The sequence below is a fragment of the Dermacentor silvarum genome, chromosome 1 (assembly GCF_013339745.2).
Source record: "Dermacentor silvarum isolate Dsil-2018 chromosome 1, BIME_Dsil_1.4, whole genome shotgun sequence".
Lineage (NCBI taxonomy): Eukaryota > Metazoa > Arthropoda > Arachnida > Ixodida > Ixodidae > Dermacentor > Dermacentor silvarum.
Window position 1 is genome coordinate 314631210 of NC_051154.1, and position 27673 is coordinate 314658882.

The 27673-nt window shown below is 45.7% G+C and overlaps 1 protein-coding gene across 1 annotated transcript in view; it reads left to right on the forward strand.

Annotated features, from left to right (window-relative positions):
- LOC125943164 (adventurous-gliding motility protein Z-like) overlaps positions 1-27430 on the forward strand; it is a 59411-nt gene extending 31981 nt beyond the window's left edge. Inside the window, exon 2 of the mRNA XM_049661649.1 lies at positions 26609-27430. Coding sequence (XP_049517606.1) covers positions 26633-27430 — 798 coding nt within the window. The 5' untranslated portion in view covers positions 26609-26632. The remainder of the gene's footprint in view (positions 1-26608) is intronic.
- Positions 27431-27673: the final 243 nt, after the last annotated feature.

A 27673-nucleotide genomic window follows, 5' to 3' on the forward strand; every position in this document is an offset into this window, starting at 1 on the left:
AGGCGTGGCCCTTATTATACAGGGTGGAAGCACTTTCTCCCCGCCCAGTGCAGTGCGTTCAGTGTTGGCGATATGGCCACAGTATTAAGGTATGTAGATCTGATATTCGGTGCCGCATTTGCGGAGAAGGCCACGATGGAAAAACGTGTTCCTCTCAGAGCGAACGATGCTGTTTGTGTGAAGGTTCCCACCCTGCGGACTGTACGAAATGCCCTGCGAGAGACCAAGAGCTTGAAATTATGCAAATTATAGAAAGGAAACGGTGTTCGCGTCGTGAAGCTCATGCTCTTGCCTTAGAGAAATCATGTGGTTATGCTGAAGGTGCTGCTCGTCACTCCAAAGCTATGGATGCATCTCTTGGTGATGTTGTAGCTGCAGCGGTAGAGAAGGCTATGGCAAAAGCCCTTGACAGTTTATTTACGAACCTTTCAGAGACAATTGGGCAAGTTTTCACATCTCAGTTGTCGCAACTTTTGCATGTTACTGCGCGTCCAAGTGTTCCTTCTGGAATCACAGTTTCTGATGAAAATATAAAGAAACACCAATCGGCAGAGGCCTCGCCTCGCAGTACTGATGACACCGCAGCTCCCGCAACTCCTGTCGAACCTGAGGGCTTCAACAGTCACGAAACTGGTTCAGATACCACTGAGAACATGGATTTAGATGCTCGAACGTGTAAACGTCGTGCTTCTCCAAACTCCCTGAGAGCAACTACCCTCCATAAACTAAAAGCTAAAAAGAGTCAAAATGACAGGTTAACAAAGGATGATTTCCTAAAGGATAACATTCTACAGACGGCAGTAAATACTGCCGGAATATCGTCAACATAGGAAACTTGAAAGTGCTGCAGTGGAACTGTCGTTCCATTTTTGCTGCAGCCGCTGATCTGTTATATCTCTGTGAAGAACTTTCTCCTGATTTGATTATTTTGCAAGAAACTTGGTTATCCACAGAAAAGAGTTTTCATTTAAAGAATTATCGCAGTTTTCGTCTAGATCGCCCTTCTCGCAGAGGGGAATTAGCATTTTTCATCTCAACAAAAATTTGTCATAGAGCTAAGATTAGTCACCAGTCATTCTCTGCTGAAAGTGAGATTCTAGCATTGGATTTAACGCTCCCTGGATGCGCCCCATTTTCGGTAGTCAATGTTTATTTTCCTACAGGAGTTCTCAATACAGCTTCTCTCGATGCCGTGCTTGCAGCCTGCAGAAAGGATCTAATCATAGCTGGTGACTTTAATTCTCACCACGTATCATGGGATTATCGGTCCGACTCTTGTGGTACGAGATTGTTGGTTTGGGTTTCGTCAAATAATCTTAACTGTGTAAATTCGAGAACCCCAACTTATGTATCCGGCAAATCGCGTTCGGTGTTAGACCTAACTTTTTCCAGCTCGGGTTGTGCAATTTTCTACTGGTCTGCTATCACGTCGGCCACAAATAGCGACCATCTTCCAATAATTTTTGAGGTCATGCGACCAATTAATTTGGTCGAAAAGCATGTCCGCACCTTTGTTAACTATAGTAAATTTCAAGATTCACTGAGATCAGCTTTAAATAAACAGGTTGGCCTAAATGATGAAGTTAAGGCAGTTAATTTGTGTCAAGTGATAAGTGACAGCTACAAAAAATCCAGCTTCAGTATGCAGTCAACTAAAGGGGGTACTTATTCACCATGGTGGAATCCGGACGGTGAACGCGAATATAGAAGAAGAAAGGCAGCCTGGAGAAAGTTACTGTATAATCAATGTCCACGTAATTGGAATGACTATAAATTTGTTGCAACTACATTCAGGCAAACAGTTCACCAAGCGATAGAAAATTATAACACTAAACATTACAGTTACCTATCGCAGTCTAGTAATAAAAAAGCCCTATTTAGGTTTCTACGATCTAAAAAGATTGTTTCAGCCCCAATAAATATCGAGTCTGTTAGCTTAACTTCCACTGAATTGGTACAATCACTGGAGGAGATTGCAAAAGGCTTAGAGCGTCGATTCACATCACTTCGCCCCTATCATATGCCGGCGCCTGAAAGAGCTAATGATTACATAGCAGTCACATTAGAAGAATTAATGAGAGTGGCAAAGATGCTGCCAGCTTCAGCCCCAGGTCCTGATGTCATAATTACAACAATGATAAAACTATTATTCGAATTATCACCCCAGGATTTGCTTAATCTTATAAATTTCTCGATTAAAAATACATGGATTCATCTAGACTGGAAGGTTGCCAAAATAATTCCGCTACTCAAAAAGCCGGGTGATGGATATACAATAGATAACATTAGACCTATTTCTCTGACCTAAAATCTAGTAAAGTTAATTGAAAGAGTTCTGTATGGTCACATCGATAGGTGCATAGGCGTGAACCAAATATTAAGTGATTCTCAATTAGGATTCAGGCCCGGCTGCTCAATTTGGTGTGCTCATGTTGACTTGGAGAGTCGAATTCAACTCGCTCGCCGAAACAACCAGTACGCTGCCTTAGTCACATTAGACATTGCGAAGGCGTATGACAGTGTCGATCACAGTACCTTAATCAACAGACTCGAAAGTGTGAGTCTCCCACAGTACATAATTGCATGGATTCAAAATTTTCTAAGCGGATGCACATTTTATTGCTATCAAAACGGTGTGTCTTCTCACATTTACAAACAGACAAGGGGCGTTCCTCAAGGTGCAGTACTTTCCCCGTATTATTTAATATTTTACTAAATCACATCCCGACACATCATGACGTACAGGTATACGTATACGCTGATGATATCGCATTTTTCTCAGTATCAAATGATATTCATAGCTTATATAAAACTTTGCAATTGTATTTGAATCAGATTGAAATTTGGCTAAAAGGAATACAAATGTCGCTAAATGTCAGCAAAAGTGCAATCATTGTTTTTCCCTTAACTTTTCCTATCCGAATAACACTGTCGTATGGCCAGGAGATTATTCCACAGGTGCAATCTTTAAAATATCTGGGAATGATTTACACAGAAAAGCTTAATTGGAAGACACACATAGAATACATCGCATCTGAAGGAGCACGCGCAGTTGGTTTATTACGAAGAGTCAGCAGCAATCGTTTTGGAATGCGCAGAGAGACCTTGCTGATGATTTATTGTATATATGTCCGCCCCATTCTAGAGTTTGGATGCGTGTTATTTTCTGGAGGTCCTATTTATAAATTACGCCCTCTGGTTCTTTTAGAACGCGAATCACTACGTCTATGTCTCGGCCTTCCAAAATATGTAGCGAATAATATTCTTTATCATGAAACTCACCTGCCTTCTCTTCAAACTCGTTTTCGTATACTGACAGTCCAAACGTTACTGAAGATATATGCTTCTCCCCAGAGACGCTCCTTCTATATGTTTATTAGAGAACCGACTGCATTTTTTGAGAATCAATGGTCCAGACTGCGTTGCCCCCAGGTAGTTTTTGTGCAAAAACTATTAGAGCCATTAGAAATATCAATCCGTGATGTGGATTTTCAAAATTTCCCTACTGCGACAGTAAGCGTTGAATTCGATGATATATTTCCTAATAACGCTAAACTCCTGCCTATTCGATACCTAAAAAGCTTGCTAGATGACCACTTGGAGAACCTCCAAATAAATGCAGTAATAGCCACAGATGCTTCTGTCAGTGAAGAGAAGGCAGGTGTGGGCATTTTTTCGGCATCCTTAAATTGGTCTTTCTCCCTTCGACTACCCGACTTTACGCCAATATTTCAGGCGGAGTTATTAGCGATCATCCTAGCTCTACGAAAACTTCCCACATCTATTACTTCAGCCGTAATCTTAACTGACTCCTTGTCTGTTTGCTCCGCTTTATCAGTGCCCAATTCATCTATCATTCTCCGAGAATTTCATTCAACCATCCCCCAACATTTAGGCCTTATCCATCTGGTATGGGTGCCTGGGCACGTGGGGCTCACTTTAAACGAATCTGCAGACGCACTAGCAGCGGCATCTCTTAACGGCCCGGTACTGAGGACCCTAAGACCTTTGGCATACGACACTTCTGCGAGATTTAAAAAATTTTCTGTCCAAGCAGAACAGGCCAAATCATGTCTACTCAATAACACCGATTTTCAGCACCTTAGGTTTCCTTGGCACAGCAGATGGTGTTCAACAAGAAAATTTGAAGTATCGTTTACTAGAATGCGTTGCCGAATATCAAGGCTTAATTTCTATACCCATAGGTCTGGTTTGGCGCCTTCCCCTCAATGCTTTTATTGCAATGAATCCGAAACTATGGATCATTTCTTTATAGAGTGTCGTAGGTTCACCATGCATAGAAAACGACTTCTAGAAGGTCCCCTTCGCCAACTTGGATTGAACATTACGTTACCTATCATTCTATCTCTGGGGGCGTCGGCACTAGGACACTGTAATAGGAACGTATGTGATGCCATATTTAATTTTGTAATGAAACAAAGAGACTGCCATGCTAATTTTTTTTCTCACAACAAAAATAGTTGCTTCAAATTTTAAGATGCTATAGCATGAAAATTAATATTAACGATTATAATTCATTGATTGTCTCATTCTTAAGTAAGAAAATCCCATTTAGGTATCCTTCATTTTTCTTCCCACTGCCGCCCGATTCATGGCCAATCCCCCATAGTGGGTTGTGCTATATCTACAGGCACCAAACCAAACCAAACCTCACATGGGCTTCTGCTTTTCACCTCAATATCTGCTGAATTACTTGCCGTATCGACCTGACACCGACATAAATCAGCGCCGCAAGTGAAGAGGTATCTTTCGAGACCACTCTCAGGCCAGTCCACCAAATCTTACGGACTTTACCGACGTTTTTGTTTCGACGTGTACGGCTAGGGCTAGCACTCACTTGGCACACAGCATGGACGCGGACACGCCGCCCCAGCAGCACGTGCTCATGGACACGTCAGAAAACGGCCCAGTAACGTCAGAATCCTCCGAAGAGCCGTAAAATGACGATCCATGGATCACAGTAGAGAGTAGGAAGTCGAAATGGACGCCGAACAAAGCACCAGAAAATATATCTATGTCAACTACGACACAGGAGACGCAACACGCCCAACCGACAGCCGCACCGGTGCACAAACGACTCCCTCCGCTACCGAAAGATGATTACAAGGTGATTTTCCGCCCTCGAGAAACTTTTACGTTTGCTAGGTGGCAGACGGATCAAATCGCTAACAGCATCAAAAGGGCGAGTAATCAGCCAATCGGAACGTGCACGCAAACCATGATCGTAAGAATAGAGCCACAACAAAACATCGCCATCGCGAGCGTACCCGACACAGATTACGCGATCAAGCTAATCGGAATCAAATCACTACAACTTGGAGAGAAAGAATACGCATCACCGCATACGCAGCAACGCCTGACAACTCGGGCAAAGGTGTCATCCACGGCATAAGCCCTGGAGCCTCCGTAAGGACTCTGAAGGAAGGACTTTACGCGCCAGGACATGTAGTCCTGTATGCGAGAATGCTAGGTACTACCCACTCGGCTCTCATCACTTTCGAAGGGGATGAAGTGCCTTTCGTCGTGTATTACATGGACGGAGAAAAACGCTGTCACTTGTACCTCTCCGCGAAACAAGTATGTCAACTGTGTCACACGGTGGGACGCCGCGCAGACGTGTGCCCTCAACCAGACGTGAACCTGTGTGCAAAGTGTGGTACGGCCAACCCTGCGCAAGATCATGAGTGCACTCCAAAGTGTGCCCTATGCCAGGGCGAACACCTCACGGCTGCAAGGGATTGTCCCGAAAGATACCGGAATCAATCCAACAAAACAGCAGACCAAAGGGAATCGCGGCCCACCATTCGCCAGCAACAGAACTCTTCTCGGGCGGGGGAGCACGAACGAAATCCCGGTCAAGATCCCGACAGAGGTCGACGTCCCGTGCCAGGCATATAGCAGCGCCAGGGCAGCAGAAATCGACAAACTCGCAGGTGAGCTGGTCACAACATTGTTTTCCGTCTCTCACTGCTCGTGATCCCAACTCTGCAGACAAAAACATAACAATCCCCACTTTCATAGACGAACTCCGTAAATAACTCAAAAAGGACAGAGAGACACACGCAAGGGAGTTAAAAGAGACTAGGGAAATTTACATTAGCGAAACAGAAAAAATCAAAGAAAGACGTGCTAAAGAAATGAAAGAGGCCAAAGATGAGATAAAAGCCGCAAAGGAAGAAATAGCCAAACTAAGAGCTTCGCTAGCAGAAAGTCAGGCGGTAGCGACCACCTGCAAGGAGCATCTCGCTTCTCTGTCATCGGAATCAAACTCCCTCCCCAATACCACTCCGTCGTCCGTCGAAATGTTTCACCAGATGGAAACTTCCCTGTCGCAAAAGCTACAAAGCTGCAGCTGCAGGAACAGCGTCAGATGCAGCAGCTTCAAGTTTTCCTCCACGAAAAACTTCAGGAACAGTTTCTAGCCTTCCGCGAGCAGCTAGCGGACAATCTTCCTGTTAAAGGAAAGAAAAGAGAGAAGCCGAAAGCGAACTCAAGCGTCGAGGATCTGGATAGGTCCATGGAGAACGCACCATTACCCCACGATGGCGCGTAAGCGCAATAATCACGCACAAGAACTCCATGCATGGTAGTGGAATTGCAGAAACTTCTGAAGAAAAAAATCCACACTACAACAATACATAAAAACCGCAACAACTCCACCGCAGGTTATCGCATTACAGGAAACAGGTACGAGGCCCACCACGTCCGGATATGAAACGTATATGGCGAAGACAGATACACGGGTAGCAGTGCTTGTCTCCCGCAGGCTGACGGCAATAGACCGCACACTGGATGGTAGTGAGATTGACCACGTATTTATAAAATTCTTCCGGCAGACAGGAAGGCACGCAGCGTCTTCGTCCTAAACATATATAGCCCACCAAAAAATGCGGTGAACATTTTGATTACCTCATCAGATCGGCACTCAAGGAGGCGAACAACAACACGCTGCTTGTGCTAGGCGACTTCAACGCGATGCATCCGACTTGGGGTTACAACCTCACTTCAAAGAAAGGAAACACCATCCACTCGCTCATTCAAAAACACGCACTCACACTCCTCACAGACCCAGACTTTCCTACTAGAGTGGGAAATAGTGTATCAAGGGACACATGTCCGGACCTTACCATGATCAAGAACCACGAAAAGGCTACATGGAGAAATATGGAAGAAACGCTGGGTAGTGACCACCACATCCGGGAGGTTACCATTTCGCTCAAGCATACACGCGAACGCCTCAGTCAGATCTTATTGATGGATTGGACGGCATTTCGTAAAGCGAGAGTTCAACAAGATAGAGAAAAGGAGGATATCACATCGCTGCAACAATGGACGAGTGAGCTCAAGGAGTCGATCAGGCAACACTCAAAGCAGATGCAATTCACCACGGAAAATCCGGTGGTAGACCCACATCTCGTGCATATGTGGGACGCTCGTAGAGGCCTTTTGAAAAGATGGCACAAACAAAAACATAATAGAAAACTAAAATTGCAAATAGCTGCTCTTCCACAACAGGGGGAAGAATACGCTACTGTCTTGGTGCGCCAAAACTGGCAACAAATGTGCGCCAGCCTGAGCGGAAGGCTCAGCTCGCCTAAACCTTGGGCAATCCTAAAACACCTACTGGACCCAAACAAAAGCAAGCAACAAACCTCGCACACAATCAGACGCATACTTCGGAACCAACCGAGGTCGAATGAAGATAGTCTGCGAGAGCTAGAGGCAAAATACATCGGCGATCACACACGGAAACAAACACATATACCAAAATATAGTGGGAAGCCAAATGAAGACCTAGATCGCCCATTTGAAATCGCGGAAGTCTGGAGAGCGCTTCACTCCCTAACTCGAAACACAACACCCGGACAAGATGGGCTCACAAACAAAATGCTGAGAAACTTGGACGAGACCTCAATAGAAGCTAGCCCTAACGACTTTCTTTAATACCCATTGGGAAGCGGGAACACTACCAAATGAATGGAAACACGCACACATAGTACTCATACCGAAACCGGGCAAGACTCCAGGTCTCACCAACATGCGACCCATATCCCTGACGTCGTGCCTGGGGAAGCTTTTCGAAAACGTTGTGCTCAATCGCCTGAGGCCTCACGTGGATGGCACGGGTTTCTTTCCTGACACGATGTACGGCTTCAGGCCGCATTTGTCGAGTCAAGACGTACTACTCCAATTGAAGGAAGAAGTACTGGACCATGTCACCACACATGTAAAATGCATACTCGCACTGGACCTTAAAGGCGCATTTGATAACGTAGCTCATGAGGCCATCCTAAAAAACTTATCGCAACTAAATTGCGGCGAACGAATCTACAGCTACATTCGAGCATTCTTAACGGACCGCACGGCAACGGTAGGCCTGGATACCCTCAGAACAAAAGAGAAAAAGGTTCCAAATAGAGGCACTCCTCTGGGATCAGTCTTATCGCCTTTTCTCTTCAACGTCGCCATGAAAAACCTCCCAGAGCATCTAGAGAAGATTCCGCACGTTCGTCACGCAATATATGCGGATGACATTACCATTTGGACAACTCGAGGCTCGGATGGAGAACAGCAGGACGCCCTGCAAGCGGCGGCAGACGCTGTCACCGAATACGCCAAAGAGTGCAACCTGGAATGCTCCCCAGAAAAATCCGAGCTCCTCGTTCTCAAAAAGAAATCAAGAAGAAAAAGCACAGAGAGAGAGGCCATAGAAACACACCTAAACCAAAAACCTATACCCAGAGTCCAAACACTCCGCATATTAGCTGTCTCCATGCAAAATAGTGGTCGCTATAACCACACTGTAAACGCACTAAAACAAATTGCCTACAGCGTAGCTCGCATGATTAATAGAGTTGCCAGTCGCAGACATGGCATGAAGGAAGAAGACTTATTATGCTTGACTCAGGCCCTTATCGTCAGTAGAGTCACGTACGCGACACCTTATCTGAACTTAACATCAACAGAAAAATCCCAAATAAATGTGTTACTGCGGAAAGCGTACAAACAAGCCCTCAGCCTTCCGCACCGAAACAACGAAACTTCTATCCCTGGGCATCCACAACACCTTAGAAGAACTAATTGAAGCACACCGACATGCGCAAATCACGCGCCTCAACCTCACTAGAACAGGCAGAGCAACACTTCGAAGGTTGCAATACCCCGTGGCGACAACCAACAATCAAGAAGTACTCCGCAAGTCCCTACACGAGCAAATAATGGTGGCGCCTGTTCTGCGTAACATGCACCCGGAATATCACTTGGGCAGGAGAAAAGCACGAGCGATAAAAATAGAAAGGAGATACGGCACTCTCTGCACTGCTCGCTGGACAGATGCGGCCATATACCCGAATGGAGAGGGCATGCTAATCAGCGTGGCTGGACACAGAGAGCAAGAACTGCTATCCGCCTCCGTTCGTACGCAGAACGTCGCCGCAGCCGAAGAGGCCGCTATTGCCCTCGCCATCTCGGCATCGAGACAAAACGAAGAACTATATATTCTTACAGACAGTACGTCAGTCAGCATGTCGAGCCTACGCGAACGGCCATCTACATAAAATCGCATGCGATATTCTACATCGCCTCAACGAAATACACCGCACCACGATAATTTGGACACCGGGACATGAAGGCGTCAGCGGAAAACATCGTGCACACACGATAGCCCGTGGACACTGCAACCGGGCACTGCAAGAGACGCCAGAAGACCCACGTCAAGACACACTACAAACTTACTACGATATACTGCAGCACTACCGCCTTTCGAGAAGAACGATGCCGCCACCCCACCCATCCCTCACCAGAGCTGAAGCCACGACCTGTAGGCAACTCCAGACCAACACCTCTCCTCACCTCACGCTCCTTCACGCGATGTACCCCACCCTTTATTAGCCCCTTTGTCCTTTCTGTACAGAGCGAGCTACCCTCTACCGCACCACATGGGCATGCCAAAATATTCCCAATAACTCCTCAAATCGAAACGCAACGCACGAGCAGTGGGAGATGGTGCTGACCAGCTCGGCACTGGAGGATCAGCGAAAGCTTATCGCCAGAGCCGAAAGTGCTGCCACCGCCGCTGGGGCACTGGACTGAAGGCTCCACCCACCACGGAGATCGACGCTTCTCCGTGCATCATCAAAATAAAGTTTTCTCTCTCTCTCTCTCGTCCCATTTATTGTGGGCGCTTACCCGCTCGAAGGTCGTAAGCCCATCCTCAACGTCGGTTTCATCAGTGCCTCTGAAGATAGCAGGGTCCGTTTGGCGAGGCGCACCAGAGCACGGTGCCGGCGCAGGGGCAGGCACTTGCTGGGAGGCTTTATATGGCATGGTCGACGGTACGGTGCGGGATCGAAGTTCCAGGTTGCAGGTTTTGAGGGCGCAGCACGCTCCACCAATTGTAAAGGGTTTATTTTTATGCGAAAATCTGAGTATATGGGAGATTTCTTTTGCGGTGCAATAAAATTTTGGCCAGGCTGCTTCGGCATCTCTGGCGTTATTCACCTTTTAGTGTGCTCCATACTGTAAAACCCTTTATTTTCGCTCCCACAATTGTTCGGCAAACGGGATATTCGTGGCTATACTAAACTACTACTAAACGTGCCACAAAAGTCCCTGGACATTTATTTTTTTAGAAGTTATGCATATTAAAAACAGTGCAGTTTTTTAAGCCTTCTACGTCGAACTTTAGTCACACGTTTTCATCATGCATTTCCTACGTGGAACGGAACGACAAAACATACGGGGAGCCCCCTGATGCCAAGACCTTGTGCTTGTTCGATGTTTTCTGGACTCACCGCGCAGACACTGCTCTCTAGAAACAGGTCCTCGACAGGAGCCAATTGCACCAAGGCGTCGTTTGATGGAATGTCGCCTTGCAAATACACACACACACACACACACACACACACACACACACACACACACACACACACACACACACACACACACACACACACACACACACACACACACACACACACACACACACACACACACACACACGCACACGCACACGCACACGCACATGCACACACACACACACAGAACAGCCTTCCCATCTCCATTTCGCTTTTGAGTCCTACTTGTCCGAATATGTGAATCGTCTTGGCTTCCCTGCTAGCTTTTTATGCGATGTAACAGACGGAATGACAGCTATACTTTTGAAAAAAGAACACTAATTGATTGAAGGTAATGAAATAAAAAGTCGAGTGTTTGACGCTGTGTTGAAGGAGTTTGCCAGGGGACATAATATGCGCCTTGGTGTCACAGGGTCATGAGAGGTTGTAGCCATATTCGTCTCCAATATCCCATTTCATCACTATACGCTCTAAATTCTAACAGAATATGTCCGATTGTTTCTGCCGAGCCACAGTTGTAGCAACAGGGGCTTGTATTTTGAACAAGCCGGTAGAGGAGGCTGCTTGTGTACGCCACGTTAACTGCAAGCCACTGGTAGATTGTGTCTAATTCCTGGGGTAGTCGTACTCGAAGACTTCATTGAAGTTCCGCGTCAATGCTGTAGAAAAATTCCTGGAGTGCGAAGGTTCGAAGCCCAGACTTTTTTTCGCGCTTGAAGAACATGCCGTTTAGCCAATGCCGATACCTCAGTTGTTTACGTCTTACATCTTCGCGCAGTACTTCCCCGCTAACTACGGAAGAACGAAAATATCTAGATGGAGAAAAGGTTGAAAATGAGCGCATTAATGCCACATTGTAAACATCCCAAAAGCGCGGCTATTGAAAACGCCGGTTTGTTGAAAAAATAAAGGGCCATGCTTAATTGATAAAGACGCTGAGCAGAGCCGTATTGAATAAATGAACATAAAGAGTTCCTGTGCCCCGGACATGTGCCCCGAATGGCACCGGTTTTTTGGACGAAATATAAAGATAAATTTTACTTTTAATTATTACCACAATTCCTTGTTGCTTCAAACTTCGCTCGGAGCTCAAAAGCCGGTGCCCCGTTATAGTATATTGCTGTCATCAGCCACATTGAGATCAGCCACTGGTCGCTGTTATTTGCAACGCAGGAGTAAAATCCAGATGAAAAATCTAATTCTTAAAACTACAAGCTGTACTTGCTCATAGCCTCATGCCCGCCCTCTTCGGTAACTCGGTCAGGCAATTAACAGTGACACAATAGAATAAACTTTTAACTTGCAAGAAAAAAAAACTGCACGCAGATATGTTACAATTCCGTGCTGCATGCACTGGTATGAGCGTAACGGCTGACAAGCGTCAAGCTTATTCGATCCAATCACTTCATTGGGCGCTGGTAAACGCAGAAGGTCCGTCTCATTAAAGAGAAATTCTGAGGTTTTCCTTGTGAAAAACAGTATCCCATTCTGAGGCACGCCGTATACAGTGAAGGACTTCGGGATCAAATTGGACCACCTGCAGGGGTTCTTTCAGGGCAACCTAAACCTAAGTAGACGAGCGTTTTTAGCAATTTACGCCCGTGAAAATGACTCGCCGCGGCCACGATCCACCCCAAACCGCGAGCTTAGCAGTGCAAGGCTATAGCCACTGAGTTCCCATGAAGGATCGGTCTCATCACATGCCCCATCGAGATGCGACGCCTGGGACGCCACTGCCGGCGTAGCTCATCGCGCCAGCATTCTGACGAGCACGGTATGCGCCAGGGCGCTCTTTTATTGCGATAAGAATTATATGGACAATGCAAGCGCATTTCTGCCGTCAGCGTCGATGTCGCCATCATCGTGGCTGTCGCCGTGAGGTTCCGTATAAAGTGCAAGGGTGATAAAATCGTCGTCGCGCACCGTATGCTGTATGTGCTGGCGAAAGAGCACGAGGGGCGCGCGCTTTCACGCAGAGCGAACGCACGGCGGAGAGCAAAAACGACGTCTTCCGTCATACGAAATGGCCATGAGGGGAGGGGGGGTTGACGTTGCGGGGCGGCACCAACTGCGTATCTTGCGACCGGGCACTAGGGGAACTGGCGACTGAGTCTCGCATGCGAAACGAGGAAAGCGGGAAGGAAGTGCGGGAGGGAGGCGGTGCGGCTTCTAGTCTGCCAGCAACTAAGTACTCGAGCTTTGGCGGCTGCGGGCGATCGCGCGCACCGTATCTCGAAAGCGATCTGCATATGGCTTCTACCTTTGGATGTGCTTTGCTTTCGCCGCTCTGTTTCCGCTGAAGCGATAGGCAACATGAAGCTTCGCTCGCTGCTGCCGTCACGCTTGCTCGCGCCAGCGTTTTAACAGTGGTTGTCTGCGGTGATTGAGTGTGATCTATTTATGTTTACTTGTGTGCGCTGACGCCATGCTTGTAATTCAGTTAGTAAGCAAATGTGTCAAAGTTTTTGCAGCCGATAAATCTACTATCCTTACTCTGTATAGATCTCGACTAATTTGCTATAGCAATTGATGCTTCGCCTTTCTGGAGAAACTGCGATTTTTTCACTGCGCATGAGGATTTGTGTCACGTGCTACGTCACGTCATGTCACCTTACACGTATTGTTAGAATACCTTCTCAAGAGCTCGAACGCAATGCTAATCCCGTAGCCATCGCTTTCGATGCTTCGGTTTCTGTCAAAATTGCCAATTTATTCATGGCGTTTTCTTCTTATATTAGATCAATTAAGCTGATACAAATTCAAACTCTACTTCCTTTTTATTACGAAACCTACTCGCGGTCAATCTGAAAGCTCAAGCTCGGCCACTAACCGGCTCTATGCAGATTGTGGACTAAGTGGTAGTCGATTGTCGGTTGAGGCATTTTAACGTAGTGCTCGCTGGGATCGTGGTTCTTATTCACTGACTGTGAATAAGAACAAGGAAAATTCTGCGCACCCTCCCCGGCAGTGCCCAGCCGGAAGCCCGCGGTGACCATGTTCTAAGTCATTGTGGTCAAGTATCGGGCGGCGGTATTATACTGTTCGTTTCAAGTTTTCGTTTTTATTTTGAAATGTATATCGTTTCTTTTATCACCTTCCCGTTCAGTGTGTTGCGAGCTTAAGCCAGTCAGACTAACCTGATGTCGCTCTCTTCTCCCGGTCAAGGGCATTCCCCTTGGCTAGCTTCTCTCCCTGCTCGAGAGTGGCCGATAGACAAATTTTTAAGCTGTGGCAACAAGATTGTCCCTGTGGCTCTAGTACCTATTAATGGGGGATCAATTTAAATGAAGAACCCGAAAGCCATTCACGTGGAGCTTCGAAAGGCCTCTTCTCAGTTCCAGAAGATCACCGAGGTCCGCCAATTTGCTCGCGATGGTATCCTGTGCTGCTCATCAGACCAGGAATCTGTTCCATGTGTTAGACATGGAACTTAAGAGTCTCAAACGCACCAGATCTCCTCCCCCCAATATTTCCTCTAAGTCAAAACGTAAAAAAAATGTAAAAGAGATTCTTTCCAAGAAAGACTTCTTGAAAGAGAGTATTTTAGAGCAGGCGGTTTCCGCTACCATTCTATCTTCACCATAGGCTCTCTAAAAATCTTACAGTGGGATTGCCGTTCGATTGCTTCTGCTACTACAGATTTATCATATATTTCTTCTGAATTTTCCCCAGACATAATTGCATTACAAGAAAGCTGGCTCTCAAATGATCAAAAGTTTTTCCTAAAAATTATCGATTGCTGCGTTTGGATCACTATACCAGAGGTGGTGGCGTTGCTTTCTTGATTTCAACAAAGTTTAGTCACAACTGCACGATATCATAACAATGTATGTCTGCTGAATGTGAAATTTTAGCATTAGACAAAACACTTCCAGACTGCTCCCCTTTTTTCTAGTTAATTTATATTTCCCGGCAGGAGTGCAGGATGCTTGATCTCTAGACATCGCATTAGCTTCGTGCAAAAAAGACATAATACTCGCTGGTGACTTCAATTCTCACGATCTGTCTTGGGGATTTAAAACTGATTTGGGTGGAAAACGCCTGTGGGAATGGACTCTTAACAATAACCTTTCTTGTCTAAATTAAAAAGTTGTTACGTTTGTTCGCGGCCAGTCTCAATCAGCTCTAGATCTCACTTTTTCCAGCTCATCTTTAACTATATCCTCGTGGAAAACTATAGACTGTGCAACCAACAGCGACCACCTTCCTATTATCTTTGAGATTGATTTCTCTGTGATTTCCTTCAGAAGAAAACAGAACACATTTGTAAATTATGACAAACTTAAAAAAGAGTTGAAGTCTACGATGCTCTCCCGTATGAATATGCAAGAGGATATTAGGGCTATGAGTCTCTGTGCAGTTTTAAAACGTTCCTTAAAGAGTTCAGCTTTTATTTTAAACTCCGACACAGCTAAATCTTTCAGTCCGTGGTGGAATTCAGAATGCACGCGGGCTCACCGAAAACGGAAAGCTGCTTGCAAGAAACTTTTCTGTAATCAATTTCCGAAACATTGGAGTGATTACCAATTCGTTGCTGCATCTTTCAAGCGTACGATAGCTAAAGACAAATATGAGTATGACGAGAATAAATTCACTTATCTCTCTAATTCGAAAAACAAGAAAGCCCTTTTTAGATTTTTACGCTCTCGAAAGATGATTCCGGTTCCACCAAATAGTGACACTTTCGTCCTTTCACCCCGCGAATTGTCCGAGTTATTGGAAAATATTGGAAAGGGCCTGGAAGACAGGTTTACTTCAATTGTTCCACCGTACCAATTGAAATCACTACCGTTAGAAGAATTTGAGGAAGTTACGTTTCAAGAATTGGCGGCTGTTGTTCGCTCTCTGCCTTCTTCAGCGCCAGGACCAGATGGAGTTCCCATAGCCGTGATAAAAATTCTGTAGGACTTGTCCCCGCACGAAATTTTGAATATGATATATTATTCTTTAAAAAATGCCTGGATACCCTCAGAATGGAAAATTGCTAAGGTAATTCCGATTCTCAAAGAACTGGGAGGCGGATATTATTTGGATAATATAAGACCAATTTCTCTCACATCCAACTTGGTTAAACTAATAGAAAGAATTTTGAGTGGCTGAGTGACGACATACATAGCTCAAAAATCAATACTTAGCCCCAGTCAAATTGGCTTTATATCAGGGTGCTCGATATGCAGTGCGCACGTAGATTTAGAGAGTCGAGTACAACTTGCACGTCGTAGGAGAGAATATTCAGCATTAGTGACTTTAGATATAGCTAAAGCTTATGGTTCCGTTGAGCATGGACTTGTGATAAAGCAACTAGAGATGGACAGGTTTCCGAAATAGATCACGGCGCGGATTGCAGAATTTTTAATGGAAAGAGAATTCTACAGTTTTCAAAGCGGATGCTCATCGGCTAGGAATAGGCAGAAACACAGAGTACCACAAGGATCAGTGTTATCTCCTGTTTTATTTAATATATTTTTAAGCTCCATTCCTTCGCTCCAGGACATTCATGTGTACGCTTAAGCTGATGATATCGCTTTTTTTCGCGTCCAATGATGATATAAATTCACTGTATCAATCGTTACAAAATTACTTATGCATCCTTGAAACTTGCATTGATAATACAGATATGTCTCTGAATGTTACTAAAAGTGCACTTCTTGTCTTTCGTTTAGATCTTCCCTTTAATATTTCATTGGTGTATCGTCAAGAGTTCATTCCCCATGTGAATTGCCTTAAATATCTGGGAATCTCGTATGATGGGTCACTAAACTGGAGAAGCCACATTGAAAGAGTTGCCTCTAAGGCAACTCGTGCCGTAGGATGGTTACGTAAGATCAGTAACCAACGATATCGGCTGCGAAGGCATATATTAATTATGATATATAAAATGTATGTCCGACCCATCATGGAATCTGGGAGTGTCTTGTTTTCTGGCAGCCCAGCTTATAAAATTCACCCTCTGATAATATTAGAAAGGGAAGCTCTGCCATTGTGCCTTGGACTCCCTAAGTTTGTCGCTGATGCTTCACAGTCCGAAGAGAAGGCTGGCGTAGGCATTTTCTCTCTTTCTCTTAATTGGTCCCTTTCTATTCACCTTCCAGATTACACGCCTATTTTCATAGCAGAATTATTGGCCATTGTTCTAGCGTTACGTAAACTTCTTGCAAATCAATCAACAGCTGTCGTAGTTACAGATTCTGTATCGGTATGTGTGTCGCTTTCCACGGAAATGAATTCAGCTCTCCTTAGCTTGTTTCACGATTTAATCCCTAAAAGTTTTCAAAAACTTAACTTGCTGTGGGTTCCTGGCCACTGCGGTTTATATATTAACGAAATGGCAGATTTATTAGCAAGAACATCTCTAAGCGGACCTTTGATCCCTGTTTTACCGGATACAGCTTACGTAACTGCATCGAGATACAGGAAATTTTGTTTGTAAAATGATTTAAGCAACTTACCTCTGAAACCATCTACAGACTTTCAGCATCTCGGTTTTTGCTGGAATAAACATTGGTGTCCTTCTTGGCAGTTGAAAGTTACTTACACCAGACTACGCTGTAGCATCCCGCAATTTAAATTTTATTTACATACAGCTGGTCTGACGATGTTCCTTCTATATCACAACTGTAAAGAAATCGAATCAATTGATCATTACTTTATTTCATGCAGACGATAGTCACACCAGAGAAAGTTATTACTGGAAGCTCCACTCTACAAAATTGGATTAGGTTTAAACATACCAGTATTGTTATCATTTGGGGCCTCAGCACTAGGGTATAGTCACAGAGACGTGTGTAGCGCAGTATTTCATTTTTAACTGAAACAAAACGATTACCCTGCTAATTATTGTATTTGTATTCTACACATCAGAGGCATTCATATCACCCAAATTGGTTTCTCAAATTGTTTTGTTAAATTACATCCCCCAGGTTGTAACAGCTTTTCACTTTCACCTTTTCAGTTAGTCTGACTGCTCGCTCGCATGGTATTCTAGTTATTGCAACATCTGCCTTTTTTGTCTTTTACTTTGCGTTTCCTGTTTTCTAATATGAATTTTCTTTAGTATACCCACAGCCGCCCGATTCTTGGCCTATCCCCCTTAGTGGGTGCGAGCCATGACAGAGGTTCATCATCATCGTCATCATCGTCGAAGGGTTTTGGCCCGTCCCTCATAGTGGGTAAGCTAGTAAGCGTTATGGTGCAAGTTGCACGCGCCTAGATACGAGCCAGCACGCGCAGCTGCCGATCCTGTGTTCGAAAGAGCTCAGCCATTTCGGACCATATTTCACGATGGCTTCCCTCAGATCGACGGCCACAGGTGCAGCTACCCAAGGCCTTCCTGAGATTGTCAACGACAAAGGAGGCAAGAAGGAGCACGTCCGCGGCCAGTACCATGGAAAGGTGAGAACTTTGAGAAATGTTGTCATACCCCTATATGGGCTGTCATGGCACTGCCAATAGCGCCATTCCTGCCGATGAGCACTAGAAGGTAGACTGCAAACACTCCGCAATGTACGGACAATGCAGCCACTTGTTGTGCTATCAGATTCAGCTCCGAGTTGCTTGCGCTCATGTTATTGCGAAGGTTGTCCCTACGGAGAATGTTGTAATCGCACGAATAATATCGCACGACACCTGAGCGCCTTTTAACGGAAAGATGGCTGACGGTATGCGCAAACGCCCAAAGCATAGTTCGGGGTGAGTATTGTCTGCTACGCTGATCGCACCAGGAGGACACAAGCCCTGCCAGGGTGATCAGCGCAGTACTTATCATGAAAAGCTGGTGTGAGAATAGGTGTAAATTAGATGCTTCGTCTGGCGATGCACATTCCTTTTTTTCTTCGTATTAGTTGAAGCCTCGCAAGCGCCAGGGAATAAAGATAAAAAAGAAATCAAATGTATAAGCGCGTGTGAGGTATAGAAAAACAAGAGCAAGCCAATAATTGCAAATAGCTTTAGGTGCGTTGTCTGGCTGCGGTGCGCGATGCGGCCTCACGGGTAACAAAAGCGGCGCGTTTGCGCTCCTTAAGCAAAAGGCATAGCAGACGGCATCGGAACAGCAAATTGAAGTTCGCGCTTGCGCACAATGTCGCTTATCTCGCCGCTTTTCGCCGTTACAAGCAACTGTCATGCCCTGCCGTTGATGCTCGAGCGAGTATAATAAAACACGATTCAGCCATTCAACGTCCAATTGAAGTCATTGAAAGACAGTCTTCCTGAACAGAATGAGATTCAGAGAAAGGCGGAGCCACGGCACAATCGCGTCACCTCTCGCGTGAGGGCAGTAGGAGCATTGTCGGACTCCTTAATGTTTTTACTGCGCTATTTTCGAGAGCGGCACACATTTTTCGACTGCACCATTTGGGAGATCAGCCCACGTTTTCATGTATGATGACGTGCTAAATATATTTATATTCTGGTAGTTTTACATGCCGATACTACAATCTGATTATTAGGCATGTCGTTTTTTGGGAAAAGATACGTGTACCTTTTTATCCAGCCACCGTGGTTGAAAATATACGCGGCTGAGACATCTTGACGCGACGCAGCACTCAAGGCGACTCATCTCGGCTAGAAGCAACAGCGTCCCACCTGCTAAAAACACGTCTGACAACACTGTCGTGATAAACAGCGCCACCAGTGGTGTTCCACGTGTCGCAATTCGATGGTACACGTGGTCAGGCCGACGGGAAACAATGGACGTTCGCCAAGCATATTCACGCTCTGCTTAAGGATACTCTATTTTGCGTCTCGAAGGAAGTCAGTGTGAAGTAGGGGTTACAGAAGCTGGACTCTGTGCTGGCGGTACCGTGCTCGAATCCCACCTGTGGACGTTTTCATTCGTCTACTTTATTGATTTCATGATGTATATATATTCGAAACATCATGGCAACCAGCAAAACTCCTTGGCAACCGGCGGTGCTAGGGGCAGCCGATAAATCCCGGTAGGACCCGGTAGGACATATCGGCCCACATTTTTAGGCTGCACTATGTCCGGGATGGGTCCGTGATTTAAACATACCGCATGCGCAAAAGTTGTAAGTCCCTAGGAAATACCTCTTTTTTAAACATTTGCAATGTTGCATATCTACACTGCCCACGCAGCATTCCAGTAGCCTATACAGGGTGTTTGATTTTTGCTCCACGAAATTTAAAAAAAACGCCTGTGGTACATAGCACAATTATAATCCGTGATCTAAACTACTCGATCAGGCGGCCATTACTTTCACGAGAAATTAAACCGCCTAATGGAATAATTAACAGATTTACGCTAATTAACTTTTTCATCAATTATTTTACGGCACCTCTTTCAATCTACGAATTATAGCCGCTGAGTTCTCAAGGCGTATCAACTTGGAACGAATTCTCAGGACTGAACCAGTTTCGAGACCTTGTCAAAGTGTCCGACCAAATGCATGGGCGTTCAAGTTAACGCTGTGCTTCAATGCATAAAACAGCGTTTTCCTCGAAAACTTAACTGGAACGCCCATGCATTTTGTCGGACACATTGACAACTAATATCTCTAAACTGTTACAGTCCTGAGAATTCGTTCCGAGTGGATACGCCCTGCGAACATAGCGCCTTTAATTCGTGGATTGAAAGATGTGCCGTAAAACAATTGATGAAAAGGGTAATTAGCGTAATTATGTTAATTATTCAATTAGACTTTTGATTTCTCATGGAAGTAATGGCCGCCACATCGAGTAGTTTAGGGCAAGGATTACAATTGTGCTATCTGCCACAGGCAATTTTTAAAATTTTGGAGCAGCTAAAATAAAACACCCTGTATAACTCCAGTTGCTTATTCTGCTGTATCATCCTTGAACACAGAACACCACCACCACCACACACGCATAAGCGTGCTCGTTTACCTGCCCGAAGATAGAAAAAGATACCTACCATGTCATCGTGAAATGCCGTTGTCTTCTTACCTGCTCCTAAATGGGCGGATATACAGGGTGTTTCATCGAACACTTTCAAAAATTCTTAAAGGTTGCCTGTGGCAGATAGCACAATTCTAGTTCATCAGCTGGTCATCAGTTGAACAGGCGGACATTACTTGCAGAAGAAATTGAAATGAATAATCAAATAATTAACAAAAATCACGAAGTAAGTTTATAACTAATTACCTGATGGCCTATATTGCAATTAACAAATTGTAGCCGTGGAGTTCGCAAGTCGGATCCACTTGGAACGAATTCTCGGGATGACACCAGTTTCGAGATATTAATTCCCGAACTTTGCGGAGAAATGCATTGGCGTTCCAGTTAGTTTCTTAACAAAACGTCGCTTTATGCATTGAAGCACAAAATTAACTGGAACGCCAATGCATTTCTCCGCAAAGTTGGGGAATTAATATCATGAAACTGGTGTCATCCCGAGAATTCGTTCCAAGTGGATCCGACTTGCGAACTCCACGGCTACAATTTGTAAATTGCAATATGGGCCATCTAGTAATTAGTTAAAAATGAATTAGTGAATTTTTATTGATTAGTCGATTATGCATTTCAATTTTTGTGGAAGTAATGGCCGCCTCTTCAAGTAGACCAGCTCATTAACTAGAATTCGGCTATCTGCCACAGACAACCTTAAATAAATTTTGAAAGTGTTCCCTGAAACACTCTGTATAGTTTCGAGATCGGTACACATTTTTTGGCTGCACTATTTGGGAGACCGGGCCAGTGGTGTTCCACCTATCGCACTTGAACCATGCACGGGGAGAGACCGACGGAATGCCGTCGGAGTTAGCAAAACTTGCCAAGCATCTCCACGCTCTGCTTGAGGATGTTCTATTATGCGTCTCGACGCAAGCCTGTGTGGCGTAATGGTTAGAGTATAGCAGGCTTCGGTGCTGGCGGTGCCATGCTCGAATCCGACCGGCGGATGTTTTCATTTAGTATATTTATTTATAATTTAACGATGTATATTTATCCGGAACATTATGGCAACCAGAAAACCTCCTTGGCGAACCGCGGTGCTAGGGACATACACCCGGTCGGACATATCGGCTCACATTTTTTAGGCTGCACTATGGCCGGGATGGTGCGTGATTGAAACATACGACATGCGGAAAAGTTGCGTTTCCCTAAGAAATACTTCGTGTTTAAAAATTTACAAGGGTGCACTTACACAAACAATGCAGTGTTCCAGTACCCGATATGCCTCCAATTGCTTAATCTGCTGCATCTTCCTTGAACAGAGAACACCACCACCCCACACGCATAAGCGTGCTTGCTTGCGTGCCCGAAGGCGGAAAAAGAGGTATGGGATGTCATTATGAAATGCACTTCTCTTGTTCCCAAAGGGGCGGATAGAGTTCGGCGTTTCCAGTGTGCCAGGTATCGGCCAGTAGCGTCGGATACGTTACGCCGGCGATGCAAGGATCGCCGAAAATGTCTCCTTTATTGAATACTGCAAATCGCCCTCTTTTTGCCGGTGCAGTGTAACTGCGAAGAACATGGCGCATGCATTACGCCGGATTATATCCATGCCTAAAGAGATCGATAAATTTGTACTTTTAAGCTGAACAAATAGGTCTAGCAACGACAGCTCCATTAGACCAACATTCATGAGATGCTTCTTAAGGTTGACGCAATTTCTTATTTCCAGCTTAATCTATAATATTGGAGTGTTCTGGATGGGAAATTTATTCAGGAATGCCCCATCGTTCGCTTTATTTCAAAGTATGCTTTCTTACATGCTTTCAGAAATTGATTTTGTGTGTTTTGTTTGGTGTATTTTGCCTCCTGATAATGCATCCCATGGCCGAAGCGGTATACGAAGCAAATATTAAAATAAGCTTTCCTGAACCACATATGTACAACACTGTCTCTTTTTTTAGTCCTTGCAGGATATGGTCCAGCGGCGAAAGAAGCTGACGGCTTCTGAGGCAAGGATAATCTTCAAGCAGCTCTTTCTGCTCAATTGCATTGCCAAATTATATACGAGGAATTATAGGGTGCCCGAAATGTTGGCCCGGAAAGGACACCGATGCGAAGTTGACATCTGGTCCATCGGGTGTATCTTGTGAGTATTCTGCGGTCTCACTGTATTACGCCGTCTGAGTTTCATGTATTAGACGATAGCGTATGGCTTCTAAGCCAACCAGTGCCAGTGCCAGCTCGTGTTTCAGATTATAAAGGACGGCTCGTTCATTGTGCGTTAGTAATACGTCTGCTAAGCTTAAGTACGCAGGGTGACGACAAGCGGATAATCAAGGCGCCGTACACTACTTTCGCAACCTTTAAAAATTCATGAGGTGGTTTAGCACGTGGAAATAACGCTTATTTTATTTTGTTTTTCATGTGGGAAATGTCTTCGTTTGAACCTTGGGGTATGTAAGGGGTTTGCGCTCGAGTGACGATGATGTTAGAAAAACTACTAAGCTGATTGGCAGATCGTGAAGAACTTCATTAGTCATGGCCATGTTTTGGAGCCCGTGAGCTTGAGCCAGCACTCACAGCTGGACTAACTTGTTAACTAACTTCAAGGCTAATTGAGGGCGTAGGTTTTGCGCACTCTTTTTTTTCACTTGCCTTTGTACATTATAGCGTATAGTCTCCTTTCAGGAACCACAAAGTGGAAGTGTTGCAACAACTTGGTAGTTGCATGTGTGAAAATGAAGCCGTGCTTCATGTTAGCGGTAAATTGGTAGTTCTGTTCACTCACCTTTAGCAAACATGCCCCGAACAAGAGGAAAATGCTTACCTGGAGTAATACTGTAGCTGCGTGGAAACAATCGCCCAAATTCTCTGCGATTGTCCCCGCTTTAAGTGCGTGAAGGAAGGAACTTTCAGCCAACGTTACTACATTAGGTTCAGTTGTTGAAGACTCTATAAACGCCGTGTATCGTGGGCGCTCTCCTGCATTGGTTTGCCGCTAGAGGGCGGGAGCGCCACAGGTAGGTTAAAGCCCCTCAGTGTCCAAAAGCAGCGCCATGCACTTCCCGTTTCTACCGTTCCCTGGTACCGCTCGGAGCGGCCAGCGCGACCTCGACAGTGGGCTTCTTCGATTTTTCACTTCTGGCTACCCGCGGGCTGCCAGAACCAGCTAGAACGATTTCGGTCTGGCTGCTCTCTGGAAGTTCTCCGGCTAGCAGACGACAAAAACTGGCGATGAGCGCTCGCCGCCATCTTTGTGAGGACTTGACAGATTGCAACGCGGGCGCATGAGGAATTTTACCTCGCTACTGGCTTGCGTCGAACGCTAGCGCGCGCCGCCACAGCTGACATAGTTTTGGACTTGGGTGAGCGCTCGCGTACTCGTCGGCGCGATTCCCGACGTCGGCGCGGTGCATGGATCGCTGATTGCATTACTTCTAGCGTTATCTTACTATGGTTCTAACGCACCGTTGCGCCTTGCGACGCGGTGCGGCGGTGAACATTTTGACGCTTTCTTTTGTGCGTGTGTGTGTCCCGTGAAAGCTTCTTCCCTGTCTTGAACAGCGCGCTGCGCTCTTGATCATGCTTGCAAGGTATGCTCATCGTGTTCCGCGAAAGTTGTCTGCGAACTTATACACGCTCATTGCCACATATTGTGGTGCCTTTTTGGTTTATCTTTCTTTGGTGGTATACTTTGTCACATCGCCGGAATATATGCGGCGATATCTGTTTTTTTTTCGGCATTTAGCGAAGGCGTCGCAGCTTGTTCGTGTTCGCTTCGTTTCTCCGTCGTATGCTTGGGTGGCAGCTCGAAACCGGTGAGTTCTAACTGTATATATAAGCCGTTGATGTTAAATGAATGCACTGTTTGAGGTGAGTAATTGCCACAAGTACATTATCTTTATTATTGTTGTCATGATCGACCAATACTATTTTCGTGTGAAGCATTTTGCTGGTCCCAAGCGGCGTGCATTTTCATGCGCCAGCCGCAGCCCTCGCCAAAACAAACATTCTGAAATCGAATTCAAGCATGTCGGCACAAAATTTTATGCGCACCCAATATCCTGGTTTTTCGTGTGTTGTCAGATGATTTTAAATGTCGCCAGTGGCCGACGTGATCGGTGCGACCAGGCATCCTCGAGCGATCGCATTCGCTATCACTTACGTGTGATTTTGCGTCTTGGCATCGGACGCGTCGCACGCTGTTTGTTGCGTTGTGCAAAGTGAGGTGCCCAGTGCGCGTCCTTTGCTGAGTCGCGCGAAATCTTGCAAAAGTTGTCGTATTCCCGAATGCAACTATATATTTTCCAGCTAGCAGCTCAGACTACACCGAGCGCGTGCCACCCACGCGGGCCGCGGCTGCCATGCTGGTAACATGTTTACGTTTATCCAGCAGCTACATGCCCGCGGCCAGCTGTCCGGGTATTTGATTTTGCAAACTTCCGGAAACTACAGGTTGTCTTGGGATCCCAGCTCACGTGACTTACTATCATAACCGGAACTAGCTGGCCGCCGCCTGGATGCCTGCGGGCTGTGCCAGAACTCTGAAAATAAAAAAAAGCCCAGTGGCGCCGCCTATGTCGACTCTGCCGTAGCAGACGACGGCTAACGCGCTTCAGGGGCATATAGTTTCTCACTTAAACAACTAGAGGGTAATCTTGCGCCATCCTCTAAGGGAGTTTCCTAAAGGGCGCTGTGGCCTCATGGCAATGACGGGAGATGTGTCTGCGAGGCTTGCGCTGGCTGGTGTTGAAGAAGGCTTCGTCTAAAACGTGAACATGGCTACACAAACAATGCGTTCTTAAAGTAAAATCAACATAAAAGGCTCTCATTCACCCATATTACATCTCCCAATAAAGTTTACTAACCTACAACGCAAGATCAAGGGAAGAAAACCAATAACAGACGACAAGTCGTTTCAAAATGAGCGAGAATATTGTCGTCTGTCCTCCAACTTCAGCGACGAGCTGATACTTTTTAGGCTTCATACAATATTCTACATGCAATATTATGTCCTCAAAATTAACAAAACATGTTTTTGTGTAATAATAAAGCTAAAACAGCCTTTTACGTGGTATTTCAGCAGCAAATGAATCATTGTGACAGACGGAACCGTGCAAGCCAGGCGCGTCTTCAAGGCGTCCTGGCTCTCCGAGAATGATGTCAATCCGAAGTCACAATATACCGGCATTCCCATGCACACCACAGCGCGGCAGCGCCAGACCAGGGGAAATCCGTGGAAGACTTCGTTAGAGCCTTGCGGAGCAGCATTTGCGGCGAGATATTGCTTTGTCAGTCAGTAACTGGGCCTTAATAATGCCGTTTTCGAAGTGCGCAGAAGGATGTAGTAAAATGAGCATTATTTGAGGCGTAAAGTGTCCGCACGTTGAGAGTTCGTGTTGCTGAAGCACTGCTCAAACACGCAGGCAATTACCAGAGTTTCAACAAGTTTTTGCTGCGTAAAAGTATGTGAACGCGGTTTTGTAGGTTCATTTACATACCACCTGCACAATAATTTGGTTCGGCCGGTTCGTGAAGGATTGCAAATGTCTTTGGTCAGCAATCCATAGCCACTGGGTCGTTTCTGGTCTGCGCATTTTACAGATGTGTGTAGCTGATGCACGGGTTCTGGCGACCATGAGCAACCTTTTACCACGTAGACAGTATTGATAATGTCAAAAACGTGCCGGTCGTTTTCGCAACACTTGAAATCGTTTTTTTATTCGTTTGGTTTATTACAATGCAGGTGGCTGCAGAGTGAACTGGAAGAGACCACAGCCAGGATGCAGGCAGAAGGCAACGCCATCAAGGCAACCATACTGCAGCTGGAGGAAGCAAAGGCCACTCTCGTGGCAGAGGTGTCGCAACCGAACAACAGGAGCATGCAGCTGAACATTCGCATCTCTGGACTGGAGAACGAGCTGCAGCTGACGAAGACCACAACTGCCACGCTTCAGTCTCGGCTTTCTATTCAAGCTAGCCACTTTGAAACGCTTCGCCAACAGCTCGCCGAGAAGGACCAGCAGATTGCTGCACTTGACGAGAAGTCAGCTGCTTCTGATGCCATGAACCAGGAGCTACTCAAGTCAAACGCCGAGCTGAACGCAGCTTTACGAACATCGGAAGTGGAAAGGGTGGCACAGGCCGAAAGGATGCGTGAAGTCGTAGCAGAGAACAGGAAGCATCAGGATGCATTGTTGCAACAGAATTCAAAGCTGCTTGCTCTGGACACAACACTTAACATTCTGGAGTTGAAGCTTACAGAAGCGGTTGCAAGAAGTGAATTGCGGTCATCCCAACTGTTAGTCCGCGAGGTACGGTGTGCAAAACTTGAGGAAGCCATTGCCACGCTGCGCACTGAACTGGAGACAAGTTGGTACCGTTGCACAGAGCTGGAGCAACAGTTGAGTCAGGCTGGATGCGAGAAAGAGTCTCAGTTATCGCGACTTCTGGAACTACTATATGAGCTGAACAGTGCTACGGGCAGAGCAGACCAGCTTCAAGCACGGGCACAGGAACTTGAAGTGTCCAAGCAACAGCTGGACACACTCTGCTCCGAGCTTCAGCACAAGAGTGAGTGCCAAAACAGACAGACAGAGAAAGCTACTGCAGAATGCGCCAAGCTTGAACAGTGCATTGAGAAGAGCGCAGCTGAAAAGGCTGAGCTAGAGGTTCACTAGGAGAATGAACCACTGGTTGTTCATGCGCTCAAAGAAAAGTGTGCTGAGCATGTGGCTGCGAATGAAAACCTCTGCAGTGTAAATGCAGCATTCAAGAATGCCATCGAGGAAGCCAAGCTCAAAATGGAGCATCTCGAAGCCAGGATTAAAGAGATGAACAACGAGAACTGTGCACCACGGAACAATCTTGAGGAGAAAGGACAGAGATTTGATACCTTGTTAGCAGAAAAGCAAATGCTGCAG